The sequence below is a fragment of the Parasteatoda tepidariorum genome, chromosome 8, assembly GCF_982258835.1.
Source record: "Parasteatoda tepidariorum strain Cologne lab strain chromosome 8, Ptep-v5.0, whole genome shotgun sequence".
Taxonomy (NCBI): Eukaryota; Metazoa; Arthropoda; class Arachnida; order Araneae; family Theridiidae; genus Parasteatoda; species Parasteatoda tepidariorum.
In genome coordinates, this window is record NC_141762.1 from 92241345 (window position 1) to 92259906 (window position 18562).

At 30.6% G+C, this 18562-nt stretch overlaps 1 protein-coding gene across 5 annotated transcripts in view; it reads left to right on the plus strand.

Annotated features, from left to right (window-relative positions):
• The window catches only part of LOC107455153 (protein trachealess), a 370741-nt gene that overhangs the window by 262379 nt on the left and 89800 nt on the right, over positions 1-18562 (plus strand). For all 5 annotated transcript variants that reach the window (XM_043046105.3, XM_087169341.1, XM_071180991.2 and 2 more), the window contains one exon: positions 11019-11257. In XM_043046105.3, the coding sequence (XP_042902039.1) occupies positions 11019-11257 (239 nt within the window). The remainder of the gene's footprint in view (positions 1-11018; positions 11258-18562) is intronic.

The following is an 18562-nucleotide window of genomic DNA, read 5'->3' on the forward strand; positions in this document are numbered from 1 at the left end:
TAAGTCCAAATAGTCTGTTATATGATGCTCTTCATAACTTTTAAGTCCAAATAGTCTGTTATATGATGCTCTTCATAACTTTTAAGTCCAAATAGCCTGTTATACGATGCTCTTCATAACTTTTAAGTCCAAATAGTCTGTTATATGATGCTCTTGTTATTTAGTACATAGTTTTAAAGAATCCAATTGTTGGCAATTAGCCACTGATTGGATTTAATGTTAAATAAATTCTGTTAAATTACATTGCACACGAAAAGTATATTAAATTTTAATACATAGTAAACTTGAGCATACTTTTCTGAATGTATTTTTGTATTATACTGAAGAAAAATAGACAAAAATCATGTACTGTCAAAAAATGGAATTTACAATTATATCTACATTGATACTGCCTAAGTAGGCCTCTGAGAGAATTAAGATACTAATCATATAAAGTACATGCCCAATAACTTTAAAAATCAAATCAACAAAAATGCTTTTACTAATCATTCATTCTATTGAGTACAATTGTTGGCAATTAACCACCGATTGGATTTAATAGGAAGTGAATTCCATTAAATTAGATTGCACGTAGCATATTTAATTTTAATGTGTAGTAAACTTAAGCATTCTCTTCTGAATGTATTTTTGCATTATACTAAAGAAAATCATGTACTAGCAGAGATGCTAACTGCTCCGGACACGCCAAAATAATTAAAATAACGGTAAATAACTACAAAGTAAATTTTGCAAATATTTGACTATATTTGCCTGCTTTTCAAAAGGCATATCATAACTTAAGTACTATAAAGTGGTGAATTATATAAGCCTACGAACTATTTAGAAATAGTGGTGGATAAAAATCTACTGAATTGAATTTATTAAACCAAGAATCAGAATTGATAAACTACCACTTTAAAATATATATTTTCTGTCCGGAGCAAGCTGGCATCTCTGTGTACTAGAAATGTACTAGAAAATGTACTCATGTACTAGAACAATCAAGTTCAGATTCTTTTCATATTTCATTCATTATATTACTACTCGAAAAAACATTGCTTTGAAATTTTTTTTCGTTGCAAGCATTTAAATTAAATAATTTCCTAAAAATAATGGAAATATTAAATAAGTAATGAATTATTATTTGGATATTTGAAAGCCTTAATTACAGGCTTAGAAAATTATAAGTAGCAAAAAGAAATTCCTAATTCTCGGAAACCCTGTGACTTTTTCATGGAATCCTAGAGTTCCGCTGAACACTATTTTGGGAACAACTGGCTTAGGAAAACTTTGTGGTATCTTATTTTTCTACGTTCTGAATTTCTTTGTTAAACCTCTTTTAACTTATAAACTAAATGACTCTTATACTTGACTTATAAACTTAACTTATAAGCTTTAAATATTTCATCATTTAATTTACGCTAAGCAATATTCATTCCCTATGTAAAAATCATCGTTTTTATTCCTAAAATATTGTTTTTCCCGACATTGATTTTTTTCTCAAGAAAATGCACGATTTATAGCAAGTATTTCTCTTTTTTTTATTGAGCCCGAGAAAAAGAAAGCGTTAAGATACATCGATGAAAAATCCTTATTTACCGCCTGTCTCCTATTGGAGGCATATTGGAACGAAATAAAAGAGAGGGAGGTATAAAAGAACAGAAAAATCCCTGATTGCTGACCGCAACTGCGTTAAGGGGCCGTTCAAAAAGTACGTACACAAAAATGGAGAAATTTTAAACCCCTCCCCCCCCTCCGTACATTACCGTACATAAGGTCTTACTCCCCCCCTTAGAGTACGTACATTTTATTAGTCTACCCCCCTTTTTCATAGAAATTAAAATAATTATGTTTTAAATAAAATTAAATATTCACTTAAGGAGTGTGTAGGATAAAGTCAAATTTAAATTTGGTGTATGTTTATAAAGTACGTACTTTGTATAATACCTCCCCCCCCTCCCCATCGTACAAAACCGTACATAATAGCAAACCCCCTCCCCCCCCTTCGGGATGTACGTACTTTTTGAACGGCCCCTAAACCAACCGTACGAAATCCAAGTTCCACGAATAACTCCATATGACCCCAACTCATGTCCATGCTTACAACAGGATCTCCCTAACGAAGACCAAGTCCTTTTGTAGCAAGCCATGTTTGGCCACGAAACCCATTTCATTTTAGCTATTTAAAAAATAAATGTAGGAAGCTCACTAGACTTTTAAAATAATATCATTATTATTTAAAATAAAATGAAAGTAAGCTATAACTGGAATCTGTAGAAAACGACTAATAATTACATATTAAATTCGAAAAGAATTAATGCAAACGACAATGAATTATTTACATATTGAAACAATTTAAAAATAAATAATAATATTAAATGAATAGAGTTTTTACTAAGCCTCGATTCATAAACGTGAATGAAAGATTTGGGTACGTTTGTCTAATGATCTAGAAAGATACTTAGATGTTCCTCTTTCAATCCCTTTTATTTTAAAAGTTGTAATTGCTTTTGTACGTACAAAAATTCGTATTTCTATGTACAAATGTTTTAGAGCTAAGATCTAAAATGACGTTAAGGAAGAAGAGTAGTAAATGATTCATAAAAAACTAAATAATAATTAATAAAAAATTAAAATTTTAACATTGTTATTCCGAATTAAAAAAATATTAATTTGTTTATTCTTTCTACAATCAAAATAGTTCTGCTTCTTTTAATGAATATAGTACTGTTTCTATTGTAATTAATCTTTTAAAAAAAGAATTAAAGGTTGTATTTTTATTTCAGTTTATAAAGAATTTAAAATACATTTCAAAAATAAAAAAATAATTTTAGAAAAATTAAATGAATTTTAAGAAATTGCTAGTTTTAAAATATTTTTTAACATTTAATTCAAATTTATTACTGATATTTATTACAAATACTACTAATCTTTGTTTAAAACTAGTTAAACGATAGTTATTATTTAAGCAATATCAATATTGCTAATATAAAATGCCTTAAGCAGCATAATATGCGTTAAAATCTTTTTGACGTAGAGCTAACAGTAAGAGGTATTCCTTATTCTTTTCTCTATTAAGAAATTTCAATGCTGATAATCATACTACTGAGGCTCTAAATTGTCATCGGCAAGAGTTCCATTTCCGCAGGCGACTTGAAGCCCTCCTATCTTCAAAACAATGGGCTTTCGTTGCTAAGAAAAGATAATATATATATATATATATATATATATATATATATAGTAAATAGAACTCATAAAATAAGTTTAAAATGTTGAGAAAATATGGAAAAAATTACAGAACAATGAAAAAAGGGAAAAAGAAAAAAATAATAAAAATAATAAAATCCGAAAAAAAGGAAGAAAAAAATTAATAAAATTGATAAATAATAAAATTATTAATTTTCATTAAAATTAATAATTTTATTAATTTTTTTACTTCTGTTTCGTTTTTTTTTCTTTAGATTTGTATTATTTTTACTATTATTTTTTTTCTTTTTTCCCTTTTTTCACTGTTCTGTAAATTTTTCCTTGTTTTCTCTACATTTTGAACTTATATAAGGATGATAATTACAAAAGCTATGAGATTTTTAAATTCTTTCTAAAAACATACGAAAGGCCAAGTATGGCGGCCAAAGCTGATTCGAAAATCAAAACGGAATCTCACTTATTGTTGTCTATGAGATTGAGAGCAGAAACTGACCATAATCCATGACCAAGGGGGAACAGGAAAAAAATAGGGATTTCTAAGCGTATAATCTAGGGGGTGAAAGGGAAAACATGTGTGTGGAGAAACATTGTAAAAAGCTTTTCCCCCAAAAAAGGGAGAAAGGAAGAGAAGAGCTGGTGTAAAAATGATTCCACAGAAATCACGGACACCTACTATGTTGTACTCCACTCCCACCCCCCGATGTTGAGACAATCAGAAAAGTATGAAGACGAAAAAACTAATGAAAAACTTGAGTGTTAGTTTTATCTTTGTTGGTTTTTATTCTTGTTCGTTCTTTGGAACATTTTCTTTTATTTGGAAAATAGGTTATGTTGGTTTTGTATTATCTTTATTTTTCTACTCAAAGATTCAAACTACTATGACTGATACAAGTTAAATAAAAAGAAAAATCTTCCGCTGCAGATTTAAAAATTATTAGTTTTTTTTCCTATTGCTTTACATTCGTTGTACATTATTGAATGTTAATGATTAATAACGAAATAACACCACATTACTTTTATTATCTGACAGATGAAAAAAAAATTAATAATGTCATATCTTTAAGGCAAGTTTAAATTTATTTACTTTTAACTACGTATTTAGAGATTTAAAATATATATATATATATATTTTTAGAATTATAAAATTTCTTTCCCTTTAGAAAAAAAAATTAATGCTTTTAATTCGTTTATTCTTTTTTTATTTGTATTTTTCAAAGTATTTCTTGAACATTAAATGTACTTTTTTTTATCCTCACTGACAAGTGATATTGAAAAATTTAATCTTTTATCCTCATAACCACTTTAAAAGCTCTTAAAAATTATTTTTAAACCTAATTGTTTGTTTTTATATAGCTTTAAAAACTAAAATATTTAAAATAAATAAATGCAAGAAATTAAGAATACGTATGTTTTAAATACTTCATTTAACTTTCATTCAGAATTGAAAAGGTGGGTTTAAGCATTTATGCATAAATTTTAAAATAATAATAAAAGAATAGGTATATTTGACTTGAATAATATTGAAAAAAATTATTTGAAGAAAGTGATAATAATACTTACATACGTTGATAATACTTTTTTGAAGATTTGTTGACAACTGCTTATAAAAGAGGAAATTACAATAAAAAGAGGTCCAATTTTAACACTACATGTTTGTTGATAAGAACATATTGAACTTAGAAATTAGAAAAAAAATACTATTCTGTGAAAGTGGTGAAACATATTTGTTGATAAGGCACATTTCTGAACTGGAAGGGTTAATCTATATTAACAAATATGAGAAAAGGGAGTAATTTGCAAATTATTTTTTTAATAAATCTTGTTGATAAATCTTTTTAAACTGGACACTTGATGGGGAAATGTCTAAAAACCACTATGGTAAAAGATGATAATAGGGTAAACTAACCAGTGAAGGAACACTTAAGCTTCGCTTACTTTTTAAAAAATCATATTAATTTCAAAATTCGTAATTTTAGTTAAATGACAATGTCAACATATTTGTTACTAAATGCAAATTATGTAAAAAAAATTATAGAGAGCTTACATAGTATTGTTTTAAAGTTTTGGAGGTTCAAATAACAAGTAGTAAGAAGACCAAGTGAAGGAACAGTTCTTACCAGTGAATGAACATCCAGTAAAGGAACACTTAATTTTGCTCATTTTTTAATGCTCTTTATGAATTTATAAGCCATACAAATATTTAAAAACAAGCCTATTCCTGAAATTATAGCATATAAATACTTGGAAAATGTTAACTTTTTTTTGTAATCATGAATTGAAAATTAAAGTGTCAATATATTAACACATACTGTTCATTCACTGGGAAATCTATGCCCAGTAAAGGAACATGCCTGTTCCCTCACTGGTTTGAAGTTGTTTTTCGTATTTTTAACATACTTCTGATGCGGAATATCACTAAAAGTACAAGAAAATCGAAGTTTATCTTTTATTTTCATTAACTTAGAAAAAAGCCCTGTAAAGAAACACTTGTTCCTTCACTGGTTTTTCATCGTTTGGTAATCCAGTGAATAAACACCCCCTTATCTCAGTACTTTATTATGCTATGATGCTTTAAAAAATAAAACGTAACTTCAATAACTATATTTTGAACTCTCTTTTTCACAGTGAGAAAAATAAAACTATTACATGCAATTAATTCCACTTCAAACACATAAATACAAACAATCACCTTATAATCTTTTCAAACAAACAAGGTGTTGCAGAGATAATAACAAATTCAAAATTTTTTCCAGAGAAGTCTACTTGAAGAGGTAATCCAAAACATTGCTAGATGACTTCCTATTGTTTGGCAGTAAGCTATTGTTACCAATCAATCTAAAGAAAAACTTTCAAATTCTTATTTTTAATCAATATATATGAAATGTTCCTTCACTGGTTGGTTTACCTTACATGCATGTTGAAAAAACTACCTGACTTCTTGGACCACTTTGAGAAAAGTGGATAATACAAATGTTTTTCTTTTTTGTAAGCTTGTTTGGATGTGATTGAATATCTGATGATAAAAGACTTAAGGGAGTGAGTTTTTTTGCCAAAAAAACAATAAAGCCATAAATTGGGTACCTAAAACTTAAAGATTTATGCTTATCCTACATATTGCAGAATAGATATTCTGAACTTTAAAGTGGACAAATAGCATAATTTTTAAAATCATGAAATATTTTAAAAGGAACCGGATGTATCCACCTTGATGAAAAACATTAAAATTAGTGAATATTTTTATTATTTTGTATATTTTTATCAGTCTCAATAGTATATCATTAGAGAAGTTTTTCAAATATTACAAAATTGCATCATGACGCTTTTCTTTTTTTTCCCCTCATGAAACTGCTGCTTTCTTCATAAGAATCTTGCGCCATTTTCATAATGGGATAACCGCAAGTGACGTAGTGTGACCTCTATCCTGATTAGTTGATGAAATGTGGCATTTGTTTACGTTAGCAACTATTCTTTCCATTCTATTTCGAGTAAGCCTAGCCCGTCAAGTATCAATAGTCTTAAGTGACACAATCTATATTCTTACATAAAGATTATTTCATAAATATTTCAATTCTTTCGCAATATATTTCTTACTTAACACAAAGACAGGCATGAAGTCATGTAGAACATAAACTAATTATGTTCCGAAGTTGCCAGGTACACAAAACAAAAATATATCACGGTTACAATAAAATGCATAAACAAATAATAAGTTTTGTATAAGACATAAATGAGAAGGAATTATATTTCAAAAAATTCGATGTGCGATTCGGCACTGTATTTTAATCAACTTCAAGTTAATTAACATTCTGACTTATATGGAGATACTTAGCTTAACTTTAAGACGCCATTTTGCTTAAAAATGATCAGTTAGTGCTGACGTCACTGGGAGAGGGGTATTATGATCTTTTTGAAGTGCTGGAACCAAATAGCATAAATGGAAATGGATAGCGAGATAAAAAGAAAACTTAACCTAACAACCATAAATAACTGTTGCCAACTCGGACGAAAATTATGAAAATAGAATATCATTGGATGAAAAGTGTTACTTTGGATAACGACAGGCGTTGTAATGAACTACCTTAATTTAATATTCTATTCTGTTTAAATTATACAGAATTCAACTTAATAGTTAAGGCCGTGCAAAATTTCGTATTTTTGAGATGCATAGAACAGTAGTGGAAGATTTAACTTATTTCATAGACAAAGTTTGAATGCTTCACATTTTTTACTCAAGTGAAAATACGTGAACAACATTCAATCGAGTTGATCTCCTTCCTCTTCTACCGAAAAAAAAAATATTACAACCATGACAAATGTGTGTTTGGAATTCCATTTAAACCAAACAAACTCAAAAACTCATTTTTCATTCCTTCAATCGTACTTTTTCATTTTTTATTTTATATTTCAAATCTAGAACTGACCATAGAATAGAGAGAAAAGTTGACACGAAGTCGAAAAATTCGAGCGTGGATGACATCACGCAGAGTTTGTTGAAGTCTCTCACTTGTCGACCGACTGTCTTTGACTTGTCTTCACCCAAAATCACAAAAGGGAGAGGAACCGGTGTTCCTAAGGGAGTGACACATCCACCCAGCCACCCTATTTCGAATGCACCCCCAGAAAATTTCGTTTGAAGGGGGTCGGGTATCGAATGGTTGGCAGGGGAGAAAGCAATGGCAATTCGGCTTAGTGAATACAACACCTATATGCACGCTGGGGACTTGAATTGGGTGAAATGCTGACCATTTTGAGTCTGGTGAGGAAATAATAAAAGGAAGCCCCGACACAAAATTCTGTTGAGCGGTGATACGTCGCATGGCAATTAAGAGATGACACAGACAGACCAGAGGTAATGATACAGACAGCTTAAGGACACAGATTAAATAAGGAAAATCATCTAAATTTTATATTAATGTATTATAGTGGTGATACGTCGCGTGACAATTAAGAGACGACACAGACAGACCAGAGGTAATGATACAGACAGCTTAAGCACACAGATTAAATAAAGAAAATCATTTAAATTTTATATTAGTTTATTATAGTTGTGATACGTCGCATGACAATTAAGAAATGACACAAACAGACCAGAGGTAATGATACAGACAGCTTAAGCACACAGATTAAATAAAGAAAATCATCTAAATTTGATATTAGTGTATTATAGTGGTGATAAATCGCATGACAATTGAGAGACGACACAGACAGATAAGAGGTAATGATACAGACAGCTTAAGCACATAGATTAAATAAAGAAAATCATCTAAATTTAATATTAGTGTATTATAGTGGTGATACGTCGCATGACAATTAAGAGACGACACAGACAGATCAGAGATAATGATACAGACAGCTTAAGCACACAGATTAAATAAAGAAAATCATCTAAATTTTATATTAGTGTATTAAAGTGGTGATACGTCGCATGACAATTAAGAAATGACACAGACGGACCAGAGGTAATGATACAGACAGCTTAAGCACACAGATTAAATAAAGAAAATCATCTAAATTTTATATTAGCGTATTATAGTGGTGATACGTCGCATGACAATTAAGAAATGACACAGACGGACCAGAAGTAATGATACAGACAGCTTAAGCACATAGATTAAATAAAGAAAATCATCTAAATTTAATATTAGTGTATTATAGTGGTGATACTTCGCATGACAATTAAGAGACGACACAGACAGACCAGAGGTAATGATACAGACAGCTTAAGCACATAGATTAAATAAAGAAAATCATCTAAATTTAATATTAGTGTATTATAGTGGTGATACGTCGCATGACAATTAAGAGACGACACAGACAGACCAGAGGTAATGATACAGACAGCTTAAGCACACTGATTAAATAAAGAAAATCATCTAAATTTTATATTAGTGTATTGTTCAGCTCTTTTAAATCTTTCAGTTTGATTTTCAGATCCTTCTGAACAGACCAAAATACCAGATATTTTGGTATAAGGTCCATCCTCGAAAAAGTTTGCAAGTTTCGTAACATCAAAAATAAGCTAGCTCCACTTTTAAGGGTAATAAATTAAGGTTAAAAAATTGCCCTCCGGATTGTCTACAAGTGATTAACTAGTGTGAATGAGAGCATTTAAAGTGAATGTAAAGTCAGTCAAGGATAACGCGCAATAATAATAAATTGATATTTAGTGAGGGATGGTGAGCTTAATATGGATATGAGATTCTTTAGAATAAATATCGTTATCGTTCCTGAGATATCTTGTTCCTAAGAAATGAAATTTTAAAAACACGACTTTCTGAAAATTCACTTTCACAGAAACTATTCGACCAATTTCGCTCACATTTCGTGTTTTCCCATGAAAAATTAAATTCTTTAAAATAACGTATACCTCATAACTCGAATTTTTGTTCGACTATTATTAAATAAAATAACAAAAAAACAATAAATATTTAGTAAAAGTTAATTTTTGTGGAATTATCTTTGGATAAACGAATTTGGTTATTATGTCCAAAAAGATTTCAAATCACTTAATAAATTCTCGATATTCTGAGATAAGTAAAAAGCAAAATTAACATTAAGAGATCCTAATTTAGGACAGCTCTCCAGGCGAAACAATTGGGACCATATTTCTCAGATTGCGGCTATCTTTTATATTCTGGGTGGTCAACAATCCAAATCCGTCAAAAAAAAAGGTATCTTTATTTAGATAAATTACGTTTTTGTGTCTGATTTCGTAACTTAACATATCGTATACACTAACTAATTAGTATATTTGATGTCACCTCCCCTTTCAAGCCATTAAGATTGAGTCCTAGAACGTGAAGATCCAATCATTAAATCATTAGTTATTCTGGGTAGTCCATTTTTTTTGGGGGGGGGATACTATACGTTAATATGGTATCTGGAAAGTTATAGGGCTAGCAAATTTCATGGTCTCGAATCCGTTGCTGCTGTTGATATAATGCTTAAAAGTAAAGAAAAGCAACGACTCGTGACATCTGTGCAGCAATTTGTCTTGCGTGTAAAAGACTGCTGTCACCAAAACCTTTCGATCTAGTTTTTTATGTTTGCATACTTTTGAGCTCGACTTTACGTTTAATTTAAAAAATTTCGTGTAAACTAGTTAATCAATTCAATGCAATTTTCCGCACTTTCTTATTACCTTATCTAATAACACTGAATAGTGTTTCTATAGCTCATCTATTTTTAACCCTATCACCCTTTCTTTATTTTCAAGAACTAAATCTTTGTTGGTTCAAAGCTTTGTACCGCAGTCCACTTGTCCGTTTTTTAGCTCTTCTTAAACACACATGTTTTTGAATCACACCAACATAGGAAATATAAAACATGCATTCAAAAGTTGATTATCTATCCAATGAATTCTTAAGATTTTTCATTCCGCCACAGGAGGTTCAATGGTACAACTTGTACAAGTCTTGTACGAGTTATACTTAAAGTCTTGTACTTAACAACTTGTACTTTTTTAATCTAAATTATTACCATAAAAGCCTCCCATGGTTAACCTGGTGGCAAGGGGACTTTAACCCATGATCCGTCTACTATTGAAGATATTTTTACGTCAGCACTGTGGTCGGTGCAAGCCGGATGCAGATTCTTATCAACCAGCCATTGCAGGGATTCGAATCTGGTTCACCTCATTGGAATGAGAACGCCTTATCCCCTGAGCCATGTCGAAAATAACGAAATATGGTTCAAATATTGCTGAACTGACTTTGCTGAATCGAATGCATAGTTTTTTTGCTGTTGCTCAAAATCTTATTCAATACTCTGTGATGCATATGTTTAAAAAAAAAAACAATTCGTGTTTTCTAAGCGTTGTTTATGTTTTGTAGCATTTTGGAGATGCGAAAGGAAAAGTCAAGGGACGCGGCCAGGAGTCGGCGTGGCAAAGAGAACTATGAGTTCTATGAATTAGCCAAGCTGCTACCCCTGCCCGCTGCCATAACTACCCAGCTGGACAAAGCATCGATCATTAGGCTCAGCATCTCTTACCTCAAGCTCAGAGATTTCACAGCTCACGGAGATCCTCCATGGAACAGAGATTCTCCCTCCAATTCTAAAGCCATGAAAGGTAGGCAAAAACATTTCGAAATTATGAATTATTACTTAAATGTCTTTATCACTAGCCATAAATGATCACAAGATATGAATTATCAGATTACTATTACGAATTACCACTAGTTATGAATTATCAGGTCACTATTATGAATTATCAGATCACTATTAGGCATCATCAGATCACTATTATAAATTATCACTAGTCATGAATGTTCAATAGTTTTGAAAGATAAATGTTCAAACAATATGAATGTTCAATAGTTTTGAACATAATTTGAAAACATTCAGATTTTCTTTGCCTAGGAATGCGTTATCTCCAAAAGAACAGAACATTAATGAATTAGCTCAGTTTTCAAATATAGCTGTTTTTCAATGAAGAAAAAAGTTTGGCAAACATTTTCCTTATGCTTTATGTTTCTAATGGCTGCTCTTTTAATTTTACTAGACTTTCAGATAGCATGTTTTTTTTTTCTCTAAAACTCTTAAATTAAGATTGGTTATGAAATATTGCAACTTTTTAAATAATTTTTAAAGCAGGTTATATTACCGTAGAAAAAATACATTTTAGGATTCCAAAAATGATTAAAATGTTTTTCGAAAATTACTGTATAAGTCTATTTACTAAATTGTTCTTTTCAAATCATTTTCCGAATATAAGTGTTCAGTTGATAAATTGCTGATTAATAAAACAAAACATGAATAAGGACAATAAAATGGTTTAAATCGTCTCATTGAATTTTTCTTAAACTGACCTAATGATGTTTAACATTTTTACTTAATCCTTGATAACCGATCTTCGTCATAACATGCCTATTATTTAGCTAACTGATAGATGGCGTTCCAAATGACGTCACACAAGAAGTCTGACGTCAATTGTTTAACGTCCGGTCAGAGAATCAGCATGTAGTCTGTAAATGCATGTGATGATCTTGAATAACTTTCAGTTATGAATAAGCTTAAGATGCTTATATGGACTTCGCGAAAAAAATCATCGAACATTCTTGTAAGCACGTATTATAAATTTTAAGAATATGATCATTAAAACAATTTGAGGAACAATTATCAATAATTCCATAAGGTATAGCCTGAATAGATCACGGAAAAGCTTTGAAAAATAATTACTAACATTCCTCGCAAACCTATGTCTCAGAAAAAAGAAATTGATACTCATATCCGAGAGATATTTATAATAACAGAATAATTAATAAACTAAATTTTTGTCACGGTTACGTGTGAAGGATGAAGGATACAGAGCCGTCTTTATGGGAGATCAACAGTAAAAGAATTGGATACTCATTTTAAAGAATGTCCACAGCCCTCATCAAATGTCCATCTAGCAAATCCAGCATCTTCGTTGAAATGAAAGTCTCCGGAAGTCGGGGTGAATCTGAAGGGTCATTTTGCGACCCAACCCTTTCGAAATGAGATTAAGAAGTCCCATTCTGGAGCCGATGACCAGCCAGCAGAAAAATCGACTGAATCAGCCGCCCCTTTTGTTCTCTGGGAAAAAGAGTTTTATACTTAATGAAGGCCTAATCAGTCCGAGGGACACTTAGACCACCCCATAAATTTCGCCGTCGCCCGGGAAAGGGGTTTTCCGTGTGACTTTTGGTAATGAAACACGGTAATTCAGTTTATGAACTCCGGACGAATCACCGTTTTTTTTTCTTCTTTTTTTTTTATTTTCGTCGTTCGATACGATTGCAAGGATGAAGAAAAGTTATCAGTGATGCATCAGCATATGTATTGATAAAATACCGTTGCGATGATAGATAGTTTATCTTAATCAGTGATAATCGCAGACTTGAAAAGAATGATGTTTTTTCCCAAATGCAAATATGGTATTGTTGCATGGTTTTATGTGCTATACTACTTTTAAGATTATCCAAATAATTTAATAGTAAGTTTTCTCTATTTATTTTTTTTTTCAATTTTTTGTAAACAAAAACAATTGATATGAGATATTGGAAGTGTAAAAAATTATCAATTTGCTTATTGAGTAAATATTATTTTAATTATGCAAAGTTATAGAAATGTGTCACGATTTTAAAAGCATGTTCGTAAAATAATCAAGTATTGAAATAATTTTGTAGTCTTCTACGTTGACTTACCTTACAAGAGAGCTAACTGTTATTGCTCTATTAGTAAACAAAACAAAAAAAAACGTTATCTCACTTCTTTTTGATTTAAAGGCAATGTAGAATAAATGTGGGGGGGGGGAAGAGAATGGATGATACTTATGTAGATTAGTGAATTTGGGCAAAATATCGATGAGACAAAATGTTTCCATAGAAATTACGTTGACTGATTACCTAAGTTCCACAATGTGACATGGACGAAGCCTCGTAAATTTAAATTTTGGTGTAAACAGAATTTCTCAATTAAAGAAGCTTGGTTGGACAGAAGCCCTTGGGAATAAATATTCACCTAAAAAGAATCCTACAGGGAGAGAATCTCACTTGGGCAGAATCTCACGTGGTCAGAATCACTCGGCAGATATTCCCTTAGACAGAATTTCTCTATTTTAGAATCTTGCGTACACAGAACCTAACAAGAAAAGCGTATCATGTAGACAAAATAAAGTGGGTATGGAGAGTAATGTAAACGGACTCTTTCGGTTTCAAAATCTCACTTGAACAGATTATCTTAGATAAAAAAAAAAAAATCCCGCAGACAGATTCTTAAGGATAAAAAATATTATATGCTTGTATGTGATATAAATAAAAGTGTTCTTATTAATTCTTGCTCAATTCAGAAGAATTCGAACACTTGTGCAGAAACAATTACGATAACACCACCATGTAATCAATAAAATATTTCTGGATATTATGCTCTCTTCTAGCTGAAATTTCAGAAACTACAAAAGAATTAACTGGAATAAAGACTGAGATTTTGCAAAAATTTCGCCTATAAAAAAAGTTTTTCTTAACACTATATTGCTCCTAACTCTACGATAAGCTTTTCTCTTTAATATTTATTTTATATTGACGAATTTATTTTTCAAGAATTTGGGAATAAAAGCCTTAAGTTTACTGAAATTTTTTTTCTCCCCTCATTGCAAACAAAATATGAAATTTTTTTTCCAAATTCTTTCTTAAACTCCTATCTAATAAAGAAAAGAAAACACTTTCTTTTTAGAAAGAGAAATAAGAAAAAAAAATAAATAAACAAGGGAAAATAAACAAAACAGATATCTCATATTGAGCAAAATATCCCTTTCCAACTTCGACAGTACAAGAAATAAAGCATTTTTCTCACCATCTTTACTTATGTTAGGTCTTTACTTCGTTGGCGAGGAATTGTAACTACATAAGAGCCCATGTTCGCCAATAGAAAAAAAAATATTGTTTGCATTGAAGATAGTCTTTATGAAAAAGCAATATTTACGATGATTGAAAAGCCTCAGCTAGAACCTACAATGCGTTATTGAATCTAGAAAAGAGGTGTCGGATAGTTTAAACGAAAGGATATATCAGTTTTGCATAAGCAAACAAGTATTGACAAGACTACTGCAGTATGGGAGAATGTTCCAGTAAGTGGATTTACATAAGTCCATACAGCAAAACGAAGTGCACTTTTTCGGCTGTCGCCAAAATTTTGTGTCAGTTGTACTTTCTGCGTTGGATTTTCAGAAAAGAACCGGCGATTCGAAGTTTTACTTCGCGCGTATCGATTTTTGAAAATTCCTTTTAAATATTTGAATCCATAAAAGTGCACTTTCCTTGACTTTTCAGGAAAATATGAAACAATCAAACATGCATTATAAGACTGCTAGTTTAGCTCTTGTAAAAGTTCAATTACTGTTTTGTGTAAAAATAACATATTTTTTGTAAAAGCTACATTTATTGCTATTTTGCCTCTTTTGATATTTATAACATAGAAATTAAATTTTTTTTCCGTTTTCAAAAACTTGAAAATTTAATGATGTTTTCTAAATACTTCTTCTTACTTTATTGTAAAAAAAATGACTCTCAGGTGTCAAAACTTGATGCAATTAGTATTATATTAATATTTTGAAATTAAAATTGGTTAAAATATACTAAAAAATATCATTTTACAAGACTAAGGCTGCTGTTGAGAAAAGAAAGGGGATTTCTCTATTGAATGGTGATAAATTTTGAATGTAGGGGCCAGAAATCAATTAAAATTTTAGCAAGCAAAAATACAGCTTGTCATATTTGCCTGACAAACAACCACGCATTAAAAAATTATAAAAAATACGATCATCAACTTAATGCATGACAAAATTAAAAGTGAAAAAAGAATTCTAAAAAAATTATCAAGCAGCAGTGGTCGCCATAGCAACGCATGCGCACTGCTTACTGTTACTCTTGAACACAGTTGAAAAGTGTGATGACGTCCAAATAAGAAGCGCACGCCATCAAACCAAAAACAAGACCCATTTTGCTAATGGATAAAAAGAAAGTATAAAGTCAAAAACTGTTTTTTATTTTTTTTTATTTTATAACCGGTGTTGAACAGGCAACCCAATTTTCAGTTTACGATTATTAAAGTTTAACTTGGTAGCCCTGTAACCTTAAAGTTTTGAGCCCAATCCAGAAGACAATCCAGAGACTCCTGGATCCAAGTATTGGGAAAAATTTGCCTTCGTTGAGGACTTTTCGATGGGACAAACCCGCATTTGCGTTACATGAAGAGAAAAACCACGAAAACCTCCCATGGTTAGCCTGATGGTAAGGGGATTCTAACCTATGATCCGTATACCACTAAGGATATATACACTCACCACTGTGGTTTCTGCGAGACGGGTGCAGAATTCGTATCAATCAGCCATCGTTAGGATTCGAACCTGGCTTATGTCATTTAGTGGCGAGCGCTCTATCCCCTGAGTGACCGCGGCTTTGGATGAAGCATTGCGGCAAACTAGTCTGTGAGAAACTTTTGAGGGAACTATCTCGCAGTTGCGTTGCAGGGAAAAGAAAACCATGAAAATCACACAAAAAGTTAATCCGACAGAAAGAAGTTTCCAATCGTCTTCAATCGTCACAATCAAAAATCTCACCAAATTAAATTATCAATGAAACTGCTAACGATTGTAATTTGATAATTTAGTTTTTATATTAATTTCTTCATTATTAATATCTTCATAAAGCACCAGCGTGCGAATCCAATCGCATATTCAATTTTATCTTAGTATTAAGGCATTGTTAAGTAAAACAATAATGGCTAAAAAAGCATGCTACATCAAAAAAAATCAACAAATAAATTTCCCCTTTAATTTTCATTCATTCTCTGCAATATCCATTCATTCAATTCGTTGTTTATTTTTAATTGTTCATGCATTTAATACTTAATATTTTTTCACTAACATTATTCATTTTTACTTCAGTCCTTTAGTCATTCAAATTATGAAATGATTTTATATCTCTTCATACAGTTTTTTTTATTTACTAACCCAATTTTTTTTATCATACTTTATACTTCATAATGCTTGTAGAATTACAATCAATTGTTGCTCGTAGATTATTGCTTGATTATGGAATTTTTAAGCGAGAAAAAAAAGAACAAATGCTTTGTTATTTTGTAATTTTTGTTTTTAAACAATGAAAAAAAACAGAGAACGCATGATAACTTTTGATCTAAACCCACTATCTTCAAAGGCCCTAAATTTAAAAATCTAATTAATTAGTGCATTTACGAAAGCAGACGCAAAATCATTGAAATGAGCATACTTATCATTAATCAAAAGATGATAAGTATTGACATTTTAAATATAAAAAAAAAATAAATTAATACTCTTCGGGTTAGTCCTTTTACAACTTTCGATAATTTTATGCCGATGACTGCCAAAGTTAACTAAAGTGTGCTTCGTATATCAAAGATCATATCATGTGATTTTTCTGGCCAATGACAAAATAGTGCTAATTTCCAAAAGATTTTTTTTATTTTTTGTATAGTTAAAATTCAACACTCGTTATCGTTTTCGTAATTCTGTTGGTTGGGAATAAGTTGGTTCTTTTTCGTATAATGCATACCCACATCCAATATTTTATGTGGTGCCCCGGAGAAGGCGAAACAATGATAGGGTAACATGAAGTGATGTGCCCGTATAGTCTATCCATTTAAGGTGATTTTCTTCCCCCTTCTCTCTTTCTGGTATCGAAATAAGGTGTAAGAAATCGTTTTTAGAAAACGATCCTTGCTCGCCTCAAACGATGTTAGTTTCTGGATCGTCTGGGAATCCAGACTCTATGCGATCAATAAACATGACAGGAAAACGGTTCATATTTTTTTATGAAATGATATTTTGTTTTTCATATTTTGTCTCCCAAAATGTAATATAAAAATATGAAATAAAAGACAATATTTTTTTCTTTCTAGCTCGCTACAATATTTTAGATATAAAGACAAGTCAGTTGTTACAAACTATCGACTGTATATAAAAAAAATGGTGTCTGCTAAAAATACATAGAAAAAAATTAACTTAATTATGGAATTTTTTAGTATTTGACATTTGGTACTATACAAATGTTTCTAAATTAATAAAATTATTTTTAAAATAGTTATAACTAAATAGATGTTGTTCTAACACAGAAATAGAAGCTACCTTGATTTTTAAATATCTTCATGCTTAAGCCTATTAATAGTAAACAATGCAAATTTAATTGTAGAAATAATTTATTTTCTTTAATTGAAAATCAGAATTCTTACTTTCATAAAATATAACTGTTGACACAGTTTGAACAGAAGAAGCGAGAATTCTTACCGGTTACAAACTAACGTGTAGGAAAACCATATTCCTGCCATTTTCTTTTGTAAATATAAAGCTGTAAAAAGTATGATATAAAAACTGTAGTGTGAAAAACACTGTAAAATCTGTTGTGTTAAGACACTGTAAAAAAACTGTGGTGTAAAACCACAGTAAAAACTGTGGGGTGATATTTAACAATTTCTAATACCAAAACTCTAACAATTTTGTGTTATTTCAAGTTAGTACTGCATATATCGTGCATACATACTTTAAAAGGTGTAGTTAATTACAAAATCCAAAAAAACAAAAAAGCTGACACCAAAATCAGATGCATTTTCTCCATTCATGAATTAGTTTTGCGAATTTTGGCTTACTCAGAAACCGTCAGACGATCGGTGCTTCTTGTTTACAATCAAGTAGAGAAGGCGAAAGTTTGATTTCACATAACAAGATGCTTAACATACGGAAGTTAAATATTATAAAATTATGTTATGCAGTTGACAGATTTCTGTAAACGTTAGGAGAACATTATTATTTTTAGTGTCTAACTAAAAACAAACGCGCATTTTATAAGAGGTTATATGAGAAGTTTGACAAATCAATCCT